At 46.1% G+C, this 19037-nt stretch overlaps 1 protein-coding gene across 7 annotated transcripts in view; it reads left to right on the top strand.

Moving 5' to 3' along the window:
- Positions 1-19037, top strand: part of PKP4 (plakophilin 4) — a 69976-nt gene that overhangs the window by 10902 nt on the left and 40037 nt on the right. For 5 of the 7 annotated variants that reach the window (XM_066554019.1, XM_066554020.1, XM_066554023.1 and 2 more), the window contains exons 1-2: positions 15831-16227; positions 17075-17208. In XM_066554019.1, the coding sequence (XP_066410116.1) occupies positions 16113-16227; positions 17075-17208 (249 nt within the window). In that variant the 5' untranslated portion in view covers positions 15831-16112. Of the gene's footprint in view, positions 1-15830; positions 16228-17074; positions 17209-19037 lie in introns of those variants that run through there. The other 2 variants (XM_066554024.1, XM_066554025.1) reach the window with 2 other exon arrangements.

Raw genomic sequence — 19037 nt, forward strand, 5'->3', positions numbered from 1 at the left:
CTCCTAACAGTGCAATTACAACAGTGGAGAAAATAGCCACCAGTAATTCTATTCTCAAATGGTATATTCACTGTACTTTTTTACTTTTCCAAAATGTTCATTTCACTAGGAAATTTCCTAATTTGTAGCTACAGTGATAAATTGGTTTATGGTCATTTAAGACATGTTTGGTCTTCTCTCAAATGTTTCCTTATCCTTATTTTTACACCAAGTATTCATAGAAAACAGTATCTGCTCAGTTTCTATTTTGAAAGGTTTCTGGTGATGAAAAAGGAGGATTTGGTTTCTTTATCATCATGACAGCCTTTGAATTCAGGCAGACGAGCAGAACCGACTGCAAATGTGAGAATCAAGGCCTGTGCCAGGTGCTGAGTTAACTTCCATGTCATTCTAAGGGGAGCAACACTTCAGATTCTCTGCTGGAAGTGTGTTTTTGATGCCCTCTGCAACAGCATGTGCTGTTACTGTGGCCATCTCTCAGGAGCAGCTATGTTCTTGTCTCCATTCACCTCTTGATGATGACCTTGCTGTCTGTCACAGAAACTTTCTTTGTTCACTGTCTGTGATTTGGGTAAAGAGCATTGGCGAGATTAATGCCCCATGCCCTTCTTGCCTACCACACCCCCCCCAAATTTGGAAGATATGAAAACCCGTTGTTTTGCCCGTGTTAAGAGTGATCAATCAAAAGGCAATTCCTAGTGGAGAAACTTCTCTCTGGATGGCGAAGTTAATTCTACTTCTTTGTCTTCCTTCCCTTAAGCAGGCTGCATACATAAAGATGGTCATTTGACAACAGAGACTGTGTTTACCTTTGTCTGAGGCACCTGCTGGGCTGTTACCTGGCTATGTTTTCTCTGCAGACAGATGTTTCTGTCATCCTTAGTTGCTGTGCTTGCTTGTCTCCAGCTTTCTCATAACTCCATTATTATTTGACTTGGAAAACAGCAGCAGGCAGGTAGATTTCTCCTCTCCCCTTAGGCTAGGAAGGTAACATCAACCTTCTTTTGCATTTGTATCTCTTTTTAAAAGTAGGTATGCTTCCCAGATAAGGACTCCTCTATTAGCTTAGTTATATGCCTCTGTGTGTCATCCCTTCCACTGCTTTGGATAGCTATGAATTTATTTGGGAGCAGGAGATCAGCTCTGCTAGGTTCAGCTGGTTCATATCACCACATTGTTTCCTATTTTGTAAGACTGGTTCTTCTTAAATCCACCACTTAAGTTACAGTTCTCTTACTTGAATTGTCTTTCCATTTAGGAATTTAATCACTCCATAGCAATTTTGGCAACTGATTTTTTTCTGTTCTGTCTTTTAGTCTTGAGTTTGTTGAGTAATCTTTTTTATTTAACTGCATTTTTTTGTCACCATATCCATTAAATGAGTAGCTGTGCCCACGACTGTGCTGATTATTCGTGCCTCCATTGATGTCTAGAGCAGCTGGGTCTCACAGGACCAAGATTCTGGTGGTATTTCTTTCTAACAGAGCTTGCACCCCAAAGTGTGAGTGGCCACTACTAGCAGCTGTCTCTTGTCTGCTGTTGGAGATTGACTGAACAGCGTTAATGGCTATGCTGTAACCTCTATCTTTTGTCATGTGAAGGAACTCCAGTTACAAAACTGAACAGCCTTCAGAGAGGTAATTACCTTCTTTGACTTCTCTTGGTGACATGACTGTTCCTATCCTTTGAATTTTGCTTTGGTCAGTGGGTCTTACAATTCTCTGATGGATTAAGGTTGTAACTAATAAATTACAAATACGACAGAAGTCTATTGTGAAGACAGTGAATTGATAGCTTACTAAGGAAGCCCCTTTTTTCTGTTGAAAGTTGGTAGCTTTGAGCATGCTGTACTTTGTACCAGTTCTTCAATCTTTTGCTAAGAGGTTGTCAGTGAGGTTGGGTCATCAGTTCTTTGGAATTCAGTGTGAAACCTGCAGTTCATATTGCCACTCCAGTAAACAGTTTTACTTTAATGAAGACTTACTTGAGGATAATGGATTCTAAAGACTTGTCCCACCCCTGCATGGTGTTTGTTGGCCTAAGGTATGGAACAAGTAACCAGCCTTGTGTCAGAGCTTTGTCCTGTGCCAGCTCTGCCACCTTTTCCTCTCTTTAAATGCTTTCATTTCTCATTCCTGTGCAGGACAGGGGTAGTGATGGTAGTGATCTTGGCTTTGAAAGAGAATCAGACTGGCTTCACCAAGATGAGGGCTGGCTCCCTGGCACTGCTCTGGCCTCAGAGGCACAGGTGTGCCAGCAGTGCCACAGTGCTCCTGCTGTCCCTGGCACCGGGACCACGGCAGCAGTGTGTGGCCAGGACAGTACTCCTGGGAGGAAGCCTGGGTTCTTCTGGGCTGGATTATCAGCCTGGCATGGTTCTGCTCAGCCTCGTGCTGTGTTGGGTGGTGGCTGCCCTGCCTCAAGGGAGCTGTGCTCGGGTCCCTGAGTGCCCAAGGACAGCAGCTCTCCAGGATGTCACCCCAGGACACATGGGCAGGGTACTCTGTCAGTTCAGTTGGAGGTAAATACTGTCTTCTAAGGTGACCATAAGGGACAAGGGACTTCTTCCTTATTCCTGGGCATATCCTTTCTGTGGCTTACCAAGAGGATGATGACAGGCAGCAGCAGCATCAGTATTAAGAACAGATAAAAATGGGACAAGGTAATGTGTGTGTGCATGTTTACCCTGCTGGATGGGAATGTGCTGATCTGAAGTCTGTGTTACTAACCTTGCTGAGGGCTACTTTTAAAGCATATAAAAAAAGATTTTGACACTATTCATCAGAAGATGCGTGCTGAGTCTTATTTGGAATTAACCAGCAGCATTACTGTAGAGAAACAACTTACGAAATGTATTTACCATTTTAAAGAAGCAGCTTCTTTGAAAACCTTATTTGAAGTAATAATTATGTGCAGACTAAATATATATATATATATATATATATATGACATTTTTCATCAAGTTTTTATTGGGCTTTTGTCAAAAAATGTGACAAAAGAAGTGCAGAGTTACACATTTCTTTTAAAGGTAGATTTTTGAGCCTACTTTTGCCCCTCCTTTCTGGGCATGTTCACATTTGCTCTGGTATTTGCAGCTTTACCTCTTAGGTCGTATGAGAACTGAAGTAATAGAGAATGTCCTATATTATATTGAGTTAAAGAATAAAAACCAATGGTTTGAACCTCTGTGGAATTCCTGTGCTACTGCTGAAAAGCTCAATTTTAAATGTTTTGGGTTTGAAGTGGTCTCTCACAAATAGGCAAGAAAATGCTATTAGGTGGATACGCATTCTTTTTCTATCTGTGATCAATCCTGCTGTCTGTGATACCAAGAAGATAACCAGCAGCTGCCTTAGAGCACCTTACTGAGGTGGTTCATTTTAGGTGGCATGAATGGTCTGTGTGCCAAGTATTTTCAGCTGCTGCAATCCAGTGGTTGGGGTGTTGGTGATGCCTCCCTTCCGCACAGGGCTCAGCGCTGCATCCTGCCAAGGGGGCCGGTTCCTGCCCCGCGCTCCTGCTGCCTCTGCCGCACTTTGCGGCGCCCGGAAGGGACAGGTCAATAGCAGCTCTCTGAAACTGTACATATTCTTATGGAGCTGAAGTAAGACATGCTAAAAATGGAAAGATATGCCTCTAACTACAATTACCCCGTAAGCGTTACATAAAAGAGCAATAAAGAGCAATCTCGCAAGTGGTGGAAGTGCATTCTTTTCTGCTGGTGTCATCCAGGAGTGTATTTCCTGAGTTGTTGTATTGACATTCTCCTGGACTTGCAGAGAGCAAGCAGGAGCAGGCTTTCTCAGGTTTGAAAGTGGAAATCCCCTAAAACTGTTGTCTTTTTTTCAAGACTTAAAATTGCGTAATTTTCCAACTCCCTCCTTGTTACTGAGAGGCTTTGCTTTTTAGCAAAGATTTTAAACCCTTCATTCTGAGATTTGTGTTACAGCACAGTGAAAATAACTGGTTGAGTTTGTATCTTCACTATTGGTAGATATACTTATTTAAATATATCAGTATTAATTGTCAGGCATATCTAAGTGTGAACATTTATTTTTTTCTATTATGTGTAGATGTGAAATTATCTAAAAAATCATGTTCGTTTGAGTTTGGAAGGGCAAAAAGGAACCCCTGTATTCCATTTAGAAAAGACAGCAGCACTTAAATAATTAATGTCATTTATGTTGTCTGTTACTGGCAAGAAGGTAGCTGTAGCTCTTTTAAATATTATCCTTGATTATTATTTTGTCTTTCCTGCAGTGACTTCACTATTTTGGCTATTACTGCTTTTCCCAAAAGTCTCTGCTTTATATCCGAACACAGGCAACTTCTGCATAAAATTTGCTTTCATTTGGTTGCTTTCTTCTGACTTTTCAATTGATCCAGCTTGACATTGGGTGCACAAAACTTCAGTGAAGCAGTCTGGGAAGATTGTGCATTTTCAATGCAGTGCAAAATGGAAAAGAAGCAGGAGTGATCAGTGAAGTACCTTATTTTTCTTTTCCCTCTCTTTTCTTTGCCAGGGGAAGGTACTTTGATTATAGGCATCCCAGCTTTGTGTTTTCCTCAGAGCTGTTGTTTTGCAGTGTCTGCTTTGATGCAGGACTTGGTTCTCTGTGTCACCTGCATTACCTGGAGTGTGAGTGAGGCAGGGCAATGCGTGGGAGGTGAAATTGGGTATTGCTGGGGGCGATGAGCAGACTTCAGCGTTTGGTGTGTTGGGGTCAGTTGGGTTTGAGCTTGCTGTTTGTTCTGAGCTGCATTCTCCTGTAGTTCCTGACCTCTGCGTGCTGGCCCACCCCTCCCTGCTTTGTGTGTCCCTGCCCCAGCCATGCCCTATGGAATGCCTACGGGTGCCAGCCTGTGCTGCTGTGCCAGGGAGCGCAGCTGTGACAGAGCGCATCCCAAGCTGCCTTTCCGTGCCAGCCAACTGCTGCCTTGGGTTCAGCTCCCTAAGGAGGTGCCCTGGTCACCTCTCTTTTCCCCAGGGCTCTCACCTTGGCTTTCTTGGTTGTGTCTCACAAAGCCACATGGCAGTGTCAAGACTACACCCAAATGTGTTTCTCTAGTGCTCTTGTCATTCAACAAAATTAGGTAGATTTGATAAAACAAGCCCACGCTTTTTTCCCAACACTTGAAATTCTAGTGCCTGTTACTGGTTTTGGTGTGCTTAATTGCCCTGCTCAGGAATTAGCATGTGACTAGAATATAGGGCAGGGAATTAAAAGGTAGAAATAAGATTGGTGTTGTTGTGACTACTCTTTGAGATTCCTTTGATGTTAGCATCTAAAATACGTTTGAGTCATACTTTCAGTCTTTCAGGAACTGAGGCAGGAAAGCTATCTAAATTGCATCTCCAACTGGTAAACTTTGATGGCAAAATGTTGCCATCTCATGACAAAATTGCATGCCTTTAGCAGATTTTACAGGAAGAAATCTTTTTCACTGTGAGCAGAAAATTGCATCGTAGGATCTTGTAGTGCTGCATAAAGATGCAGTTCTGCCACACAGCAGGAAGCCTGTGAATGCTGTTCTTAAAGTTTCTCCTTGTTTTAACTGAGCATCAGCAAAGAACCATATGCCTTCATTCAGTATTTGTTTTGCTTCTTGACCAACTTTCCACACTTAATTCCACACTTAATTCACAAGTGCGATTTCCACACTTAATCTTCATTCCTTCAATATATAGTTGTCTGTCTCTCTGGCTTTTTTTGTTGCTGTATGCTGGATTACCTACATTTTGCACTGTGGATGTCTGTTTTGGAGTATAGTTACAATTATTGACTTTATTTAATGTACCATTGACCTGACTTTTCCCCCCTGTGGCACTTCAGCAAAAGGTTTCCCTGCCTAGCCAGGCACTTTAACCTGAGCCTGCCTAATTTTGTAGCTGTGTTTCTGTCACCTACCCTTGCTACAGGAAGGCCTATGGGTCACTTGGATGGGAACAGTTTCTATGATTTTGTGTTTATCAACATTGGCTCATTCATCTTTCCTTGTGGTTTTCCTCAAATTAGTCAGTTGTCCTTGATCTCCTCTAATTGTGATATCATTTGTAAATTTTGGTGTTCACAACTCTTCATCTCTTCAAAAAGTATTAGTAGAAATACTTAATTATCTATAGAGTAGAGTTATGTGTAATCCTACTACAGTACTTTCAATTTTGAGGGGTGAACAAAATCAAATACACATGGGAAAATATCACCTTCGGGATATTGGAGAACTGATGAAAGTATTGGTAATTGTGGCCTGAAAACCCAGATGCTTGTTGCCTAATTCTTATATTTTGCTTCTACATTCAAGGAGTTTTTTAAACTTCTAGCTTGGAGAACAGAAGAGGAGAGAGCTTAATTTGCTTAAATGTAAAAGTTTGCAGGTAGAATGTTCTTGGCAGCAAGCAGAGTTTTGCTGTGGAGTTCTAATTCAGGGCAATAGGAAGAGTAATCTGCAGTTTAGTAATTGATGAAACTTCATTTTAGTAAATGAACTTTCATCAATTACTAAACTGCAGATTATTCTTCCTTTTGCTAATCGGAAGCCATGTTTGGAAAACAGTGGTATTCCTCAATTTATGTTTATGGTATGCAAGAATTTGACATTTCTGTAGTAGTCATTTGGGCAGGAGCATCCACCGGTAGCACTGAAGAACTCATGAATGTATCCTGAGTAAAAGCAGGGTTTCAGCATGGTCAGTTTTCAGTTTTGCAGGGGCACAGTCGGGTTGCTGTCCCTGCCGCAGGCGGCTGAGCCGCCGCCGGTGCGTGGCTCGTTCCTGAGGCATGGCTGGCCCTGCAGATGTGCAGGCTGTGCTGCCAGTGAGCACACAGCTGTGCAGGGGAGGCACTGCTCACAGCTGCTTGCTGTCTAAAGGCAGGAGATGACTGCCTTGGTGGCAGCCAGCTCCACACCATCTCAGGGACACATGTGACACCACATCGCTCAAAACTGGCATTGTGCAAACAGGGAGCTGTGGAAGTCTGTAACTCTCCAGCTGTCTTTTGTAATGGGAATTGTAGCTGATAATTGTTATCATTGAGAAAATTTTTTGTATAATAATTTTTTTCAAATATATTATATGACGAAATTGAGAAGCATACTTTTTATAAAGGCATATAACATATATTTGGGTTGCTAATATTTCTGAGGCATGTCTCCCTGCAGGTAGTGAGCATTCTCTCTAGCAATAACATAGTCACACTTGAGCAATAATTTTGCTGGGAGAAAATACAAGTAGAAATTGAACAGCAGTTGCAGCCATTGTTGTGATTGGCAGTGTTCATATCTGTACTTACAGCCATTCTCATTTTAATTGCCATTTGCTTGTTTGTAGTTTTCGGGTGGGAGATGGAGCGGGTACAGGTTTGTTTGGAGCTGGGGCGCAGGGCAGCAGTGCTGTCAGCACAGCATGCCTATGCTGCAGGTTCTCAGCTGTCAGTCTGCAAGTCATGTTGTTCTGTGAAATTCATTCTGCAGGACTTCATACCTGCATTAATTGCATCTATTCCAATACCAAACTGAGAATTTATCCTTCTGTGCATGGTTGGCTGAGTAATTGATGAATGCCCTAGCCACCTGACGGCCTGTTTGGAAAACCTGAAATCCTTCTGTGGTGCTACGTGTCCCTCCTCCCCCTCAGTCTGCGATAGAAGAGAGACTGAACTTCATCCCTCGAGATCAATCTGCTGTCTGTTTGCTGTTCTGCAGAGCTGGCTTTGAGCACTGTGCTCTGATGAGGCTGTGTTCAATGGCAGTGGATTTGGATACTTCAGCAGAAAAGAGCAACACAGACGTGGGATGGCCCAAAGGGAAGGTTCAAATTCGGGGTCTCTTTTTTCTTATAAGTCATGGAGCCTTGTTGACTTAAACTACTGAAAACTCTATTTATTGCCACTTAGCTTCTCGTGCTTCATACGTTTGCCAAGTGTAAATGCTCTCCAGACATCCTTCAGATGACAGAGGCTTCTTTTCAGGTGAGCTACAGACAGTGCCTCAGGCCTTGAAGGACATGGTTATAAATATGTCCTTATTCAAAATGGTTGTCTTGCTGTACATGTCTGATACCTTCTGGTGAATGGCTCACTTGAAAGCTATAAAAGATATTAGTCTTGTGAGCATGTTACAACTAGATATTTGTGGATGTAGAATCTTGCCTGCTCACTGGAGTGGAGTTAAAGTATGTAGCCAAAAAAACCCAAAAAACTGTCTTTTCCTAGGAACTGTAACAAAAATATGTTTATCAAATGCTAGGGTAATGTACATTTTAAGATTTTAATCAGGATACAGTACCAAATGGTTTTTCAACCTGCATATATTTAAGTAAAAAACAAAAAAATTAAAAAGAGGAAAAAATATGTGTTGTAAAGAAAAAGGGATTAAGGAAGGGGCTAAATTTAGTGGTAAATCAGTTAAACATCTCCCACGTTTCTCAGGGAACAGCTCAGGTGTGTTAGGTTTCCTTTTTGACTATGGGACTCAGTCTGCACAACTGTGCAGGTGGTTTTTATCCTGCCATTACTGAAGTTACTTTCTTCTGTGTTTTCATCAGATAACATGTTTATTTTCTTGATTTCATCCTTAAGTCCGCATGAACTTGTGCACTACTAATGTCCATAAAGAAAACATGTCTTGAACACAGTGGCTAGCCTGCAGTTGATGTTTGGAGTATCCTCCCCTACTGCATCTGGAAATTTCAAACCCTGACTTTTATGTAAACACTGAAGCCATCTTTCACAGAATCCATTTTTAGTTGCTTGCATCATCCTTGCAAGCGGGTAAGTTGTCATCTGCTGCCTCTCCACCCAAAGACATTCTGCAGGCTGGCAGACAGAACGCAGAGCGTGGTTCAGTCACTTGGTTTCAGGAAGCTCGAGCATATGAATCCCTGCCTGGTTCTTAGGTGAGCAGCTCTGGCCTTGCAGCAGGGTGGAACCAATGGGAACTGCTCCTGGAAGTGTTCTGACAGCTCTGTGAAGGAACCTGAAAACAGATAAATTTTAATCATATCTTCCTGTAAAAACTAGAAACGTAGTACGGCTTCTTCAGGTTTTGACTTTTCATGCACACTGTAAAGGATGAGCAGAGTCTTTGACCAAGAGCTGAGATTTGCCTTGTTGTTCTCAGTGTAGATATACAAGAATAACTTTGTCACGTAGTAAATAATGTTAGTGTCCCAACAAGATGATTTTAGCTTATAGGAGCTTTTCCCCTCTGTACTAATGAGTATATGTCTAATATCATTGGTAATTTACTATTGTTCCTTGAATTACCCCTGTAGCTAGATAAATGTGAGGATTTTCAGTGATGAGAGGGTGTCCATTGTTTTTTGCATGTTTCTCTCATGAAATAAATACAACATTATTATTATTATCATCATCATCATCATCATGGCCTAGCTGGCAGAGTTGGTAAGAATTTTATTACCTCTTCAGCATGAATTGTGCTGGTGACTGTTCTTACTGGCTGCAGGTCAGCAAGGGGAGGCTCAGAAACAGGGAACATAGGTAAGAAGCATATTTGGAAGAATAACCAATGTAAGGAAGGCAGGAGGAATACGAAGGGAAGGGATTAGGAGGTTGTGAAAAAGCACCACTTCTGTCTGGCATCAATCCTCAAAAGGTCTGGCTTTTTCTTGGGCCTGCACTAAAAGAAGTGGGATTATTTGGTACTGGCAAAGCTGTCTGGATATATCTAGGACAATAACAGGAGGAGCACTGAAAAGTGGGAAGTAGAGACTAATGACAATGAAAACTTAACGTATGGTTTACTACACTTGGTTTAGTGATTTCTCATATTTCTTCTCTGTTTCTCAGTAGCGTGTTCTTGCTTCCTTGTGTCAGTGATTACTTGGCTGCAAGATCGGCTGGCTCAGGAAAACACACCCCTATCTGGTCCCCAAAAGCATGGCTGAGTCAGATGAGCTCCCTAACTGCTGGCTTTGCAGTGTCTGACCAGTCAATCTGACACAAAAGAAGGTATTTCCCCGGTTCCTTCCCTGTGTGCTGAGAGCAGTGTGAGAGCCCGGCCTGGCCTGCTGCTGGAGCCACCGGGTGACCCTGCCCAGCCCAGTGCAGGGGGCTGTGGAAGGACGAGGGCTGGGGGGCTTTAGGAGCTGGGGCTTGCATGAGCCATGTGAGCAGAGCAGGGGGTGCACACTGGAGGCAGCACTGCCCTCTGAAGGGGCAGTTATGGGGCTGTTTAGGTTGCCCAGTGTGGGGGTCCTTGCTGAACCCTCCATGGATAGAAAGCTGTCTTTATGGTGGCTTGGTTTGCTCTGCTTTGATTTACTGTGTGGTTTCATAAAGCCATTTGAGTGAGTGTCTACAGCAGAGAGGCTGGGAAAACCACTGTTCTCAAAATTATTTTGGGGTATTTCAAACTGGAGGCTTCAAATTGAGCAGCTTTGTCTTTCTTGCACACTTGATCTGGATATGCCAGCCTGGAGCAAGGTTATCGCTGCTTTTGGTCTTTACTTCTAAATAGCGAATTTGAAATTTCAGAACAGATGTTAAGAATTTTCTTGGACTTATGCTACAAGATGAACTATTTAAGTATTTTCCTGAAAAATTATCTAAGTGATTGAAAGACATTATTTTTTTTACCAGAGACTGAAATGCACAACAAATTCTCCATGTTTCCAAGCTTCTCACATTGTACTCTTGAGCTCTATTAGAGACATTTACACCACGCACAAGTCTCCATTCTGCAACATCCAACAAAAGATCATTCCAGAACATTTAAGACTTCCAATTCTTGTGTATTCTTTGCAATAGCAGAGAATTTAGTGTGTGAACTTTGATGTTCAGTGATGTTAAGATGTAGTCAGGTGTGCTGAAATGCACTGAACAGAGCTATAAACAGTAAAATACATTTTCTGAGTTTTCATTGTGGCTGCAGAGATCCTAGATCTTGAGTGTGCAGGAGCAGTTTGAGAATTAAAAGAACTGGAATGCAGGGAAGCATTAGGGTGCATTTCTGATGGTACCTGTGTGTACTGCCTGATGCCTCAGTGCTCAGGGCTTGCAGAGAGCAGCCCAGGGCAGGACCTAGGAAACTACAGGATGGGGCTGTGGGCAATGAGGGTTTGGACAGCCTGGGAAAAATGTGGGAGCAGTCTCCTGTTCTGGGTGATGCCTGGCTATTCAGCCATGACAGGCAAAATAACTGTGAACCTAATTTTTTTGAGGTATGAAACCTGGCTGCTAGTTTTCCAATAATGAATCAGTTATCTATCCCCAAATGAGTGGTAGCACAAGTCCAGGGAGTGTTTTGAGTAGTTAAATCCCAGTCTTGTGTAGGGAAGGAAGAGGGTTTTGTATTAACTTCTCCAAACTTCTTACTCACATCAGATTTCAAGGCTCTCACAAAACCTCCTCTTGCTATTTCCTGTTCCTATAAGGTGAAGATGAGAACCTGCCTTGACTTTGTGAGTTCCTGTCCTTAAGCAGCATCCCCAGGCAGAGCTGTGGGGTGGGACGGGGCCCTGCAGAGCTTCTCCTGCTCCCTTACTCTCCTGCGCTGCCACCCGAGCCCACGGCCTGGCAGCAGGGCTGGGAGGGGATGGCAGGCTTGTTTATTAGCTCAAGTGTGTACCTAAGGGTTTGTAGGACCAGAGCCAACAGTTATTTAATGTTGGAATCAAGATTAGAAAATCAGTAACTTTGCCAAGAAATGTGTTAATTGAAGGAACATCAGTTGAAACGACTGCCTATGTGAAAGGGTGTAGGTCTGTGATTACATCTCTTAACACTGAGATAGATGTACATTTAACACTGACACCTTCACTAATAATTAATTTGATTGGTTTTTATCTGGATGTTTTTATTATATACTCAATACTGGGTAGGTTTTCTGTTCCAATGAATTAGTACACCTTCCAGCCAGCTCAGAGGGATGTTTTCTGGACTGGTTTATTACAGAAATCTGCTGCAGAAATTATTCACAATGTTGGGGTGAGAAGAGAGAGAAAACTATGGAAAAGCTAAATTGAGATTGTTTCACTGCTGTATTTTGTACTTCTCTCCTGGAAATCCCAAACAGGATCCCTGCCCAAGCAAGCACTGCCCTGTTACATGCAGGTGGAGACAGTGGGATACATGGACCAACAAGCAGCCCCCTTCTGAGAGAAGGGCATGTGTAACATGAGTTTGTGAGACTAGTCCTTTAGATTGCTTAGCAGATGTTTCTAAATGAAGGAAAGGCTTGATTGGGTAGCTTTATTACTTGATATGCTTGCAAATTTATCAGGTCATTTAGAAACCTGAAACACTGAGTTATAGTTATAGAAAAACTATGGTAAGTGATATAAAAAATCAGATATGACACATGGAATTGTGACATGTATTCTGTGCTTTGGGTTCTTAATGCTTGATTAAAGAGTTAGTTTTCAGAAATAAAACTTTGAAAAAAACAATTTCCATTTTCTAAAACCGTAAAGTTGTGCATTTGACTTTTCAAAATTCTATTATACAACTATTAGAGGTTGTTTTTTATTCTGCTTGCTTAATTGCTGTTTAATGGGTTCTGTAGAAATGCCCCTTGAAGCTTTAGTTGTGTGCCCACCTGACATGCAGCTTGTGATAGGCTCAGTGTGGCAGCCTTTGTATCTGCAAGCTGAAACTAATGAAAATAGTGTTTCAAAAATAGCCAGATATGTCTGGTTATTCATTTGTGGCACCTTGGAAGTCAAGTAGCGTTTAATGCTGCTTTATTTGTCGAGAGTGAGTTCTGTTCCAGTTGCAGTTGACGGAGGTCCCTGCAGACCCACGGGCCCGAGGAATCCCTGCGGGAGCTGCCCTGGGTGATGGTGCAGGGCCGTGCCCTGCCCGGGGTGCCCGACGGCGCTGGGGCAGGAGGGAGGGAGCGCTCACCGTGGGGCAGGAGGGAATGCACACTCACCGTGGGGCAGGAGGGAATGCACACTCACCGTGGGGCAGGAGGGAGGGAGCACTCACCGTGGGGCAGGAGGGAATGCACACTCACCGTGGGGCAGGAGGGAATGCACACTCACCGTGGGGCAGGAGGGAGGGAGCGCTCGCCGTGGGGCAGGAGGGAGGGAACACTCGCCGTGGGGCAGGAGGGAGCGCTCGCCGTGGGGCAGGAGGGAATGCACACTCACCGTGGGGCAGGAGGGAGGGAACGCTCACCGTGGGGCAGGAGGGAGGGAACGCTCACCGTGGGGCAGGAGGGAATGCACACTCACCGTGGGGCAGGAGGGAGGGAACGCTCACCGTGGGGCAGGAGGGAACACTCGCCGTGGGGCAGGAGGGAATGCACACTCACCGTGGGGCAGGAGGGAGGGAGCGCTCACCGTGGGGCAGGAGGGAGGAAACGCTCACCGTGGGGCAGGAGGGAATGCACACTCACCGTGGGGCAGGAGGGAGGGAACGCTCACCGTGGGGCAGGAGGGGAATGCACACTCACCGTGGGGCAGGAGGGAATGCACACTCACCGTGGGGCAGGAGGGAGGGAGCGCTCACCGTGGGGCAGGAGGGAGGGAACGCTCGCCGTGGGGCAGGAGGGAGGGAACGCTCGCCGTGGGGCAGGAGGGAATGCACACTCACCGTGGGGCAGGAGGGAGGGAACGCTCACCGTGGGGCAGGAGGGAATGCACACTCACCGTGGGGCAGGAGGGAGGGAACGCTCACCGTGGGGCAGGAGGGAATGCACGCTCACCGTGGGGCAGGAGGGAGGGAGCGCTCGCCGTGGGGCAGGAGGGAATGCACACTCACCGTGGGACAGGAGGGAATGCACACTCACCGTGGGGCAGGAGGGAGGAAATGCTCACCGTGGGGCAGGAGGGAACGCTCGCCGTGGGGCAGGAGGGAATGCACACTCACCGTGGGGCAGGAGGGAGGGAGCGCTCGCCGTGGGGCAGGAGGGAGGGAATGCTCGCCGTGGGGCAGGAGGGAGGGAATGCTCGCCGTGGGGCAGGAGGGAACGCTCGCCGTGGGGCAGGAGGGAGGGAATGCTCGCCGTGGGGCAGGAGGGAACGCTCGCTGTGGGGCAGGAGGGGGGGAATGCTCGCCGTGGGGCAGGAGCGAGTGAATGCTCACCGTGGGGCAGGAGAGAGGGAACGCTCGCCGTGGGGCAGGAGGGAAGGAACGCTCACCGTGGGGCAGGAGAGAGGGAACGCTCGCCGTGGGGCAGGAGGGAAGGAACGCTCGCCGTGGGGCAGGAGGGAGGGAACGTACGCTCACTGTGGGGCAGGAGGGAATGCACACTCACTGTGGGGCAGGAGGGAGTGAACACTCACCATGGGGCAGGAGGGGAATGCACACTCACTGTGGGGCAGGAGGGAATGCACGCTCACCGTGGGGCAGGAGAGAACACTCACTGTGGGGCAGGAGGGAATGCATGCTCACCGTGGGGCAGGAGAGAAGACAAGCTCACCGTGGGGCAGGAGAGAACACTCACTGTGGGGCAGGAGGGAATGCATGCTCGCCGTGGGGCAGGAGGGAACACTCACTGTGTGCCACGGGGCTTGGCCATGAGGAGGACAGCATGGTGTGGTCCTCACAGTGCCATGTCTGTGTGAGGGGAGACCCACGTCTGTGGGGAGAGAAGGCAAGGGGAGCGCCATGTCTGTGGGGAGAGAAGGCAAGGGGAGTGCCATGTCTGTGGGGAGGGGAAGAAGGCAAGGGGAGCGCCATGTCTGTGGGGAGGGGAAGAAGGCAAGGGGAGCGCCATGTCTGTGGGGAGAGAAGGTGAGGGGAGCGCCATGTCTGTGGGGAGAGCAGGTGAGGGGAGCGCCATGTCTGTGGGGAGAGAAGGTGAGGGGAGCGCCATGTCTGTGGGGAGAGAAGGCGAGGGGAGTGCCATGTCTGTGGGGAGAGAAGGTGAGGGGAGCGCCATGTCTGTGGGGAGAGAAGGCAAGGGGAGCGCCATGTCTGTGGGGAGAGCAGGTGAGGGGAGCGCCATGTCTGTGGGGAGAGAAGGTGAGGGGAGCGCCATGTCTGTGGGGAGAGAAGGTGAGGGGAGCGCCATGTCTGTGGGGAGAGAAGGCGAGGGGAGTGCCATGTCTGTGGGGAGAGAAGGTGAGGGGAGCGCCATGTCTGTGGGGAGAGAAGGCAAGGGGAGCGCCATGTCTGTGGGGAGAGAAGGTGAGGGGAGCGCCATGTCTGTGGGGAGAGAAGGCAAGGGGAGCGCCATGTCTGTGGGGAGAGAAGGTGAGGGGAGCGCCATGTCTGTGGGGAGAGAAGGTGAGGGGAGCGCCATGTCTGTGGGGAGAGAAGGCAAGGGGAGCGCCATGTCTGTGGGGAAGGGAGAAGGCAGTAGAGTGGCTCTTGGTGTGGCTGGGCTAGCATGTTCAGGTGTTCTTGTGCAGTACTGACAGCAGAAACCTTTGTGCAGTTTCTTTTGCCTGTTCCAGAAGATAAGTGTGGTGTAGATGTATGGTAAGAATGGGCTGTTCATACAGGCTCATTTCAGGGTATGTATAGGGCAGCCTCCCTGTGCTTCACCTGCAAAGTGCTGAGGGGAAAAGTCCTGCCATGCTGAGTTATGCTTCTTCTCTGATGTGTTTGGGAAACAGCTTTTCTTTCTCCATTTGCAGTGGTGGAAACTGGTGGGTGACCAGGCTTCTGCACCACAGGTTGCCCCCAAGACTGCTCCAATCCCTCTCATCACTCATCTCACCTGAGTTTCCCCAAAAACTCTTTGAATCCCTCAGTGGCTGATGTGAAACTGCACATGAACCATGTCACGAGCTCTTTTAGCAGACTGGAACAGAGTGGTTAATAAAGAGCCTGTGCTAGTGCCAGAAGAGGTCATGGGCCTGAGGAGGAGCCGTTCCTCTCACAGCCCATATGCTGCTGTACATAGAGCAGAATGAAACCACTTGTTTTTACACCATCACCTCACCTCTCCATTAGCAGCACAGGGCTCCTCTGACAGCACAGGACTTTGCCTTTGCCTGGGCTCTGCATACAGGGTGAGGGAGAAACCTTGCAAGAGGCCAGCGATCCCAGGAGAGATCCCACCAGGGTCAGCTCAAGTCCCCTTTCAACCCTGTCAGAAACATGCAGCTCTGCAGCACAGGTGTACACTGATCCTGTGCATTGCCCTGTGCTCATTCAGGTGCTCATGGCTGATACAGCTCCACACGGAGGGGTCTCATGGGTCCGTTCCTGGCCTTGGAGCCCATTTGCAGCCTAAGCATCTCCTCACCCTTTGATAATGAATGGAATGGGGAAGGAATCTCTTCCTGTTTGTCTGCCCTAGGAATATTGGGTGAGTTTGTTCTGAAAATCTAAAATGAAATATGGATTACTTCTAACATTAGACCTCACAAGCTTTATTTTCTGAAGGAAATTAAAGTGTGGTATCTGTGTAGCAGCTTTGTGAATGCCACTTACTTGCTGTTTTCAAAGCGTTAAACACACTTCATAACTATTTCTTTAATATTGGTTAATAGTGACTTTGATAATTGAACAAATTAATTGCTCTTTTCCATGGATTGGAGTTCTTAGTGTGCTGCCTCTGTAACAACACAGCTTGGGATTATTGGATGCTAATCCTGTCAGTCCTTTCCACGCTATCCATAGCCCGGGGCAATTGCTTTAACTTCAGCATTTTAATTTCCTCTTTTGCAAAAAGAGCATTAGAAGCATTGCTCCCATTAAGCTTTTATTGCCATAATTAGTCTCTTCCATAGTTTGTTCCTGACAGCAGAGCATTCTGCTGTTATGTGTCATTCTTCTGTGCCGAAAACTGCATGTGGTAAACTCGTACTGATCCTGGGTGTGCTTAATAGTTAACACTAGTATTTTTCATGCATCTTGAATTGTGCTAGTTTTATTGACCACCACAAACCAGTATTTTTAAAAATAATCTTGAAGCATCATGCAGCATGCTTGCTCCTGCCTAACCCTTGAGTTGTGTAGGTGATTCTGGTCTCCATTTGTGAAAGTGAAACACGGTCACACAATATAGATTGAGTAATGCAAAGTTCTCTGCTAATTTAGTTAAGTTTGGAAAACTTCTAGAAAAAAATGAATATAATTCATAATCCTGAAAACCTGGATTTTAAACATCACTGGCTGAAAATGTAAACTATATTAAAATCTTGTTATTGCAGGCAAAATGCCAGCCCCTGAGCAGAGCCCAATGGTGGAGGAGGGGCTGCCGCAGACAGCACAGGAGACATCCACAGGCCCAGGCATGGAACCAGAGACTACTGCCACAACCATTCTGGCTTCTGTAAAGGAACAGGTATCTGCCTCCTTTTCAGCAATTCATCAGTTCAGAGTGTGTGTGGAGCTAACTGCTGTCTCTTACTGCATTGCTGCAGCAACCATGGCTGTTTGTTTCTGTGCGTGCGACCCAGTGCCGCCATAGTCTATTTCGTGTATCGGTTTTAGAATCTGAATATAAGGGGTTCAGTTACTGCATTAAACAGAAGCATCATTCTGGTATTCTGTATCCCTTGGAATGTCTGCACTGCTGTTATAAGTCAGACTGGAAATGCAGGTTTAGTGGCAAAGAAAGAGAAAAGCTAGTGTAGGTTTGATGCGACGTTAGAATCAGTCCTTGTCAGTCCTGCAAAACCAAGTGTCCAGTGCTTAAGTCCTGCACATACAGATTGGGTATGATTAATTGTACTTTATTTTAAAATGGTCTTTAAACTCTGAGTTTGTTTTCAGTTATCAATACCAAGGTACTAATACATTTTAAATCTGAAGCACATTTATGGCTGTGTATCTAAAGCGATAATTTCTACAGGAAAAATAAAATTGCATTTGCAATCAAATTCAGCCTTAATTTGTAAAAATCATTCAAGTGGAAAATATAGCAGTTCTACAAGGAAACACTCCAGCTAAAGTTTTTGTTTTTTTCTTTTTTAAATTTAAGGAACACAAAGAGAGAAGGGATACTTTGGCTTTCATTGTATCATACTGAGAAATAATATCATCTTTGTTGCCTTTAAACACAAACACAAACTGTAACATCTGAACCTCAGAATAAATCTGCTTTGCTGTCTCTGTTTTGGAACTTCCTTGAAGATGAATCAAAACTTGATTCAAGATGGTAGCTCTGAATGCAAATAATGTAATAGTTCTTATGTTGTCCCATATAAACATTTCTTAAAAGATGAGAATTAGGTTATATCTTCTTGATATCAACATTTTTCACACCCATAATACCATATTGTTAAAAATTTTCCGCAGGATGATGAAATTTGAATCTTAATTTTTGTGCCTAAATTAATAGTTTCAAAAGTAATTTAAGGTGACAATAGCAACCCTAAAATTTCTTAGCAGTGTTACAATTAGTATTCACGTTTGCAGTGTGCAGGATATCACTGCCAGAGGCCCTTGCAGTGTGAAAAGTCAGCCAAGAGTTACAGATACCTTCAGTCCCCTCTCTCCAAACAACAGATTCCCTTGTGCCACCTTAGCCTGTCACAAATGGGTTAGGGCTCATTTGCCTGAAGTATGTTGGTGGTGGCTTTACGGTGGTGCATTTTATGCTGCAGTGTGCAAGGAGTGTACTCACAGTGTGGCTAAGCTGCAGTGTCAGGGGCAGAGCTGGGCTCTCCAGGCAGGGATGCTGTGCCCAGGAGCTGCAGTGGCAGTGTCAGAGCTGGGCTCTCCAGGCAGGGATGCTGTGCCCAGGAGCTGCAGTGTCAGAGCTGGGCTCTCCAGGCAGGGATGCTGTGCCCAGGAGCTGCAGTGTCAGGGGCAGAGCTGGGCTCTCCAGGCAGGGATGCTGTGCCCAGGAGCTGCAGTGGCAGAGCTGGGCTCTCCAGGCAGGGATGCTGTGCCCAGGAGCTGCAGTGGCAGAGCTGGGCTCTCCAGGCAGGGATGCTGTGCCCAGGAGCTGCAGTGTCAGGGGCAGAGCTGGGCTCTCCAGGCAGGGATGCTGTGCCCAGGAGCTGCAGTGGCAGTGTCAGGGCTGGGCTCTCCAGGCAGGGATGCTGTGCCCAGGAGCTGCAGTGTCAGAGCTGGGCTCTCCAGGCAGGGATGCTGTGCCCAGGAGCTGCAGTGTCAGAGCTGGGCTCTCCAGGCAGGGATGCTGTGCCCAGGAGCTGCAGTGTCAGG

Source organism: Molothrus aeneus, chromosome 7, assembly GCF_037042795.1.
Source record: "Molothrus aeneus isolate 106 chromosome 7, BPBGC_Maene_1.0, whole genome shotgun sequence".
Classification (NCBI taxonomy): Eukaryota; Metazoa; Chordata; class Aves; order Passeriformes; family Icteridae; genus Molothrus; species Molothrus aeneus.